Consider the following 6,231-nt stretch of genomic DNA (forward strand, 5'->3'; position numbering starts at 1 on the left):
GTCAGGAGTAAGGACCTAGTTCCTTGATGGGATCTTCGGTCCTGGCAATTTTTTCCTTTTTAATGGATTTTTCCTGTGAGAATCTACAATCAACTGCTGGATTGGGCAACAGGCTGTTTTTTTTTTAAAATTCAATGGTGACCCCAGTCTGGCCAGCTAGCCCGTGCAGGCCTCAGCTCCGCGCTAGGTGAACCGGGACATAGCCCCACTGGACGGGGGCTTGCCTGTGAGTTAAACGTCTCACAAGGCTTGCGTACAACCTGGCCTAGGCCTGAGTCACAGCATTCCTCCTGGCCGACAGACCCCACGCCCCCCCCCCCCCCCCCATTTCGATAGAGATGAGGTTCTGTTTGGAGCGGTGCCCACTCTGTTTCTGGTATGGTAAGTAGCTGTCCCCCCTCTTTCCCTCTAGAGGGTTTTGGGGTGGACCTGGTCACCTCCCTGGGACGGTCGGACCCCCGGGTTCTCCTCCTTCCCATGCAGCGTCCCCTCTCGCGGTGGTCCCTGCGGACACTTTGCCCCTCTTCTGCATACTCCCCCTTTCCCCATGGGGTGGCCATACCACCTTTTCAGGTTGGTCTTTGTTGCTGAGCTGGGGGTTGGGAAGGGTGGCACCGAACGATCGGCTTTTGGGAGGGGGCTGTACCTAGTGGGGGCTCCTGCCAGGGCCCCCCTTCCTGCTGGTGGTGTCGTTTTCGGGGCTCTTGGGACCCCTCCCAGGCCCCCAGGAGCTGCATAGTGCCATGCGGGTCCGCCATTTTCTTGTAGCCTGTATTCTGAAGATTAGGCAGCCATGTTTGTGTAGCCTCTGTGGCCAATTTCTAGTGGTTTCTCATTACTAATAGCGGTGGCCATGACTGTGCATATATGGGCCATGATTTCGGCGGTGGGAGCCCCTCCTTATCCCCTGGTGCCGACTCCTGGATCTTTCTCTTTCTGATCGCCGCATGTGTGTGCAGATAGCCAGGTGCTGCGGTGCCTGATCGGTGGGTGGTGAGTCTGGTGGGGTCCCCTCCCTCTCTGCTATAGGATCGGTTGGTGATCTGTGCCTGGCAACCTGTGGTGCTGCCAGCGCGGTGGGGTTGTCCCTAGCAGTGTTTTTACACCTTTTTTTTGTGGGTCCCCCTTTTTCACTCATTGAGCCTCTGCCGCACATTTCCCCACCTAAGCCCCTCTCAGAGGCTGCCGGGTCCCAACAATCTCTTACTGCACTGACGGCAGTCCTAGAGTCTTTGTGTCCAAGGTGGATTTGGTCCTGGGTAAACGGGCTAGCAAAAAGCGTCCCCCGCCTTCACCTGCCTCATCGGTCTCATCATATCCTGAATCTGATTTGGCTGCCGCAGACGGGAGTCACCCTGTTGGGTCTGTGTCCACACACACTGATTTCTCAGATGGTGAGGATGATTGCTCTGCTCCTGTAGCCACACATGAAAAGGCGCTGGTGGATGCACTGATTGTATCTGTGCGTGAGACTTTAAAAATGGACGATCGGCATCTGGCGTTGGTTCCTTTTGGCACCCACAAGCCCTCAAGAGCGGCAAGAGTGTTCCCCTTTCCCGCTTACTTTGGCAAAATTGTCGCTAAACAGTGGGGTTGTCCAAAATGCCCCCTTGTGGTCCCTAAGTGTTTTACTATGCAGTATCCTTATGAGGACTTCCTGCTTAAAAAGTGGACTGTCCCACCTGTGGTGGACTCTCCTGTTTCTAGGTTAAACAAAGCAACCATGATTCCGGTTGAAGAGTCCCCAGTCTTTAAGGACCAGGCTGACAGAAAAGCAGAGGCTGTGGCCTGACATATGTACACTGTGGCTGGTTCGGAACTTAGGCCAGTTTTTACTATTGCCCTGGTGTCGCAAACGCTGACCGAGTGGGCCAGGCTTTTATGCTTGGACTTGGAGTGGGAGCAGCTTCCCCTGCCCTTGCTGAGCTGGCAGACCAGTTGGTCCAGGGACTGCAGTTTGTCTGTGATGCCTCTTTCGATGTGGCTCCTCCTGATTGCGAGGCTGTTTGTGTCAGCAGTGGTTTTTAGGTGCGTTATTTGGCCTAAATGCTCGTCTGTGGACCAGACTTCTAAGAAGACCTTATCTGATCTCCCCTTCCTAGGAGATTGCCTGTTTGGAGCTTCCCTGGATAACCTCATTAAGGGTCTCACAGGGGGGAAGTGTACCTTTCTTACGCAGACTAGTAAGGGCAAGGAGCCTCGTTCTCCAATGCCGCATTGGGACCTCAATTTTGTGCTTTCAGTCTTCCAGAAACCTTTTTGGAAAATCTTAGGGAGGGTCCCCTGCTTAAGTTAGCCCAGAATGCGGCCTTTTTGGTGGCAATCACTTCTGCGCTCAGTGTCGAAGCTGGCGTGTTGTCTTGTTCACTATACTTGGGTCGTTCACAGAGATAAGGTGGTTCTTCGCTCCTGTCCGTTCATTCCAAAGGTTGTCTCTGATTTTCATTTGAATAAAGACATTGTGTTGCCTTCCCCGTGTCCCAGGCCATAACATCCTAAGGAAATTGCCTTGCATTCCTTAGATGTGGTTCGGGCAATTAGGGTGTACCTGGCAGCTACGGAGTCTTTCAGGAAGTCAGACTCACTATTTGTGCTCACGGACAGACCTCGGAAGGGGTTGTCCGCTTCCTCTGCGACCATTTCCAGATGTATCAGACAGACGGAGTTTCAAGCCTATTCAGCTAAAGGTCAGGTTCCTCCTTTCCCTGTTACGGCGCACTCTACTGGGGCGCTTAGTGCCTCCTGGACCTTCCGTCATCCGGCGTCAGTGATGCAGGTTTGAAAGACAACTACCTGGTCGTCTATGCACACCTTTACAAAAACTTATATAGTGGATATGTTAGCACCTGGTTGGCTATGGTTTAGCCTTGGGGATTTTTTTTCTGCTGTTCCCACCCCTCATTTTTAACACTGCATTGGGGTGTCCCAATGGTGAAGAAGATCAGGAGCTGTGTCCATCAATGAACGATAGAGAAAATGGGATTTTTGTCTTACCGTAAAATTCATTTCTCTGATGTTCACTGACGGGCACAGCATCCACCCCTCTGTGGAGTTGGATTTCTTCTGACACTGCTTGTAACAAAACTGAGTGCCTATAGCTGAGAGTGGGAGTATGCTAGGCGAAGTTGAGCTTTTTTTCCTGCCTAGTGTCCTATTCCTGTAGGGGCAATATAACCCAATGTTTAAGCTGTCTGTGTCTGTCAAGGAACATCAGAGAAATGGATTTTACTGTAAGACAAAAATCCCATTATTCATCTTTCTCCAACTCTTCTGCTTGTCTTACTCTTTCTCTTCAACTCTCCCCCGTCTGCCTCTCTCTCTTCAACTCTCTCGCCCTACTTCTTCTTCTTTCTCCTCAATTCACATCTTTCTAACTCTTTCTCCTCAACTCTTCTACCTTTCCTCAACTCTTCTACCTTTCCTCAACTCTTCTACCTTTCCTCAACTCTTCTACCTTTCCTCAACTCTTCTACCTTTCCTCAACTCTTCTACCTTTCCTCAACTCTTCTGCCTTTCTTCATCTTTCTCCTTAATTCTCCCGCCTTTCTTCATCTTTCTCCTTAATTCTCTCGCCCTTCTTCTCAACTCTCCCACCTTTTTTCATCTCTCTTCCTCGCCCCTCTCCATCTCTCTTCTTCTCAACTCTCCAGTCCCTCATCTTTCTCCACCTCACCATCCCTATTCATTTGTTTGTGCTTTCTTTGCAGTCTGCCTTGTCTTACACCCACCCTTCAAGATCTGCTTCTCCTGGAGGGTACAACCACGGGACTCCGCCTCAGCAGCCCCACACAGTAAGTGACCCTTTCAACCTAAACTGTAGTGTTTTTTTATTTATTTATTTTTTTAAAGGATTGCTTGACTTTTGATTTCTCTGCTTTTATTTTCACAGTCTGGATTTCAGGCCTCTCCCCAGCAAACACCCCGTCTTCCATTCATGCAGCATGGGCAGAATCAGCGCTTCTACCACAAATAAACATCAGGAATCTCTTATTACTGACAAGAATTGATTTTCTAATAAGAATAAAGCCGGATTGTAAATATTCTTCCTCCTCTCACTACTTACAAATTCTTCAACAATTTCACCTAGCGCTCTGTATTGCTTCTTATCAAATGACGACAGCTGTGTGTACTGCCCAGCAGCTTACAGTCAGATTGAGGCCAGCACTGAAAAAGGTGTTTGGCATTTGAAATTTTATTCAAATTGGTTGGTGTGGGGCAATGCATATAGTTCATGTCTTAGACTCTTTACTCAATGAGGCTTCTTATACTTTGTCTAAGTTCCAGCCTGAATCCGCTTTCCTCATTCTTCTTTTCTCCATCCAACCTGACACCTCTGTCTCTCCTTCCTCAGATCTCCATCTAACCCGACACCTCTGTCTCTCCTTCCTCAGATCTCCATCTAACCCGACACCTCTGTCTCTCCTTCCTCAGATCTCCATCTAACCCGACAAATATGTCTCTCCTTCCTCAGATCTCCATCTAACCCGACACCTCCGTCTCTCCTTCCTCAGATCTCCATCTAACCCGACACCTCTGTCTCTCCTTCCTCAGATCTCCATCTAAACCGACACCTATGTCTCTCCTTCCTCAGATCTCCATCTAACCCGACACCTCCGTCTCTCCTTCCTCAGATCTCCATCTAACCCCACACCTCCGTCTCTCCTTCCTCAGATCTCCATCTAACCCGACACCTCCGTCTCTCCTTCCTCAGATCTCCATCTAACCCGACACCTCCGTCTCTCCTTCCTCAGATCTCCATCTAACCCGACACCTCCGTCTCTCCTTCCTCAGATCTCCATCTAACCCGACACCTCTGTCTCTCCTTCCTCAGATCTCCATCTAACCCGACACCTCTGTCTCTCCTTCCTCAGATCTCCATCTAACTCGACACCTCTGTCTCTCCTTCCTCAGATCTCCATCTAACCCGACACCTCTGTCTCTCCTTCCTCAGATCTCCATCTAACCCGACACCTCTGTCTCTCCTTCCTCAGATCTCCATCTAACCCCACACCTCCGTCTCTCCTTCCTCAGATCTCCATCTAACCCCACACCTCCGTCTCTCCTTCCTCAGATCTCCATCTAACCCCACACCTCCGTCTCTCCTTCCTCAGATCTCCATCTAACCCCACACCTCCGTCTCTCCTTCCTCAGATCTCCATCTAACCCGACACCTCTGTCTCTCCTTCCTCAGATCTCCATCTAACCCGACACCTCCGTCTCTCCTTCCTCAGATCTCCATCTAACCCGACACCTCCGTCTCTCCTTCCTCAGATCTCCATCTAACCCGACACCTCCGTCTCTCCTTCCTCAGATCTCCATCTAACCCGACACCTCCGTCTCTCCTTCCTCAGATCTCCATCTAACCCGACACCTCCGTCTCTCCTTCCTAAGATCTCCATCTAACCCGACACCTCTGTCTCTCCTTCCTCAGATCTCCATCTAACCCGACACCTCTGTCTCTCCTTCCTCAGATCTCCATCTAACCCGACACCTCTGTCTCTCCTTCCTCAGATCTCCATCTAACCCGACACCTCTGTCTCTCCTTCCTCAGATCTCCATCTAACCCGACACCTATGTCTCTCCTTCCTCAGATCTCCATCTCACCCGACACCTCTGTCTCTCCTTCCTCAGATCTCCATCTCACCCGACACCTATGTCTCTCCTTCCTCAGATCTCCATCTAACCCAAAACCTCCGTCTCTCCTTCACCTCTGTCTCTCCTTCCTCAGATCTCCATCTAACCCGACACCTCTGTCTCTCCTTCCTCAGATCTCCATCTAACCCGACACCTCTGTCTCTCCTTCCTCAGATCTCCATCTAACCCGACAACTATGTCTCTCCTTCCTCAGATCTCCATCTAACCCGACACCTCTGTCTCTCCTGCAGATCTCCATCTAACCCGACACCTCTGTCCCCCCCTACGTCATATTTCTCATCCTTGTTGTCATAGTATTGTCACCCCATCCAATATGTTCTTGCCTTTCATATTTTTTATTTCATTGCCAGCTTTCCTGTGTAAATAGTTGTATGGAATAGTTTGTGTGATGGAAAGAATATATGTTTTATATAAAATAAGAAGTTTATGACCTCCTGCTAACTGTGTGTAATTGATGCAGGGTCATGGGACCCGTCCGTGGCTTTTTTTGCTGTAATAAAATAAAAGCTGTTTATCATTTCTGGTATCAGACTGATTTTTAGGATCCTCTCAGAGTATAATCTTGATTATCCATTG

At 49.7% G+C, this 6,231-nt stretch overlaps 1 protein-coding gene across 3 annotated transcripts in view; it reads left to right on the top strand.

Moving 5' to 3' along the window:
* The window catches only part of GPS2 (G protein pathway suppressor 2), a 45,088-nt gene extending 40,728 nt beyond the window's left edge, over positions 1–4,360 (top strand). For all 3 annotated transcript variants that reach the window (XM_082255883.1, XM_082255881.1, XM_082255882.1), the window contains 2 exons: positions 3,708–3,791; positions 3,890–4,360. In XM_082255883.1, the coding sequence (XP_082112009.1) occupies positions 3,708–3,791; positions 3,890–3,973 (168 nt within the window). In that variant the 3' untranslated portion in view covers positions 3,974–4,360. The remainder of the gene's footprint in view (positions 1–3,707; positions 3,792–3,889) is intronic.
* Positions 4,361–6,231: the final 1,871 nt, after the last annotated feature.

The sequence above is a fragment of the Pelophylax lessonae genome, assembly GCF_965119305.1.
Source record: "Pelophylax lessonae genome assembly, chromosome: 4".
In the NCBI taxonomy this organism is placed as follows: Eukaryota; Metazoa; Chordata; class Amphibia; order Anura; family Ranidae; genus Pelophylax; species Pelophylax lessonae.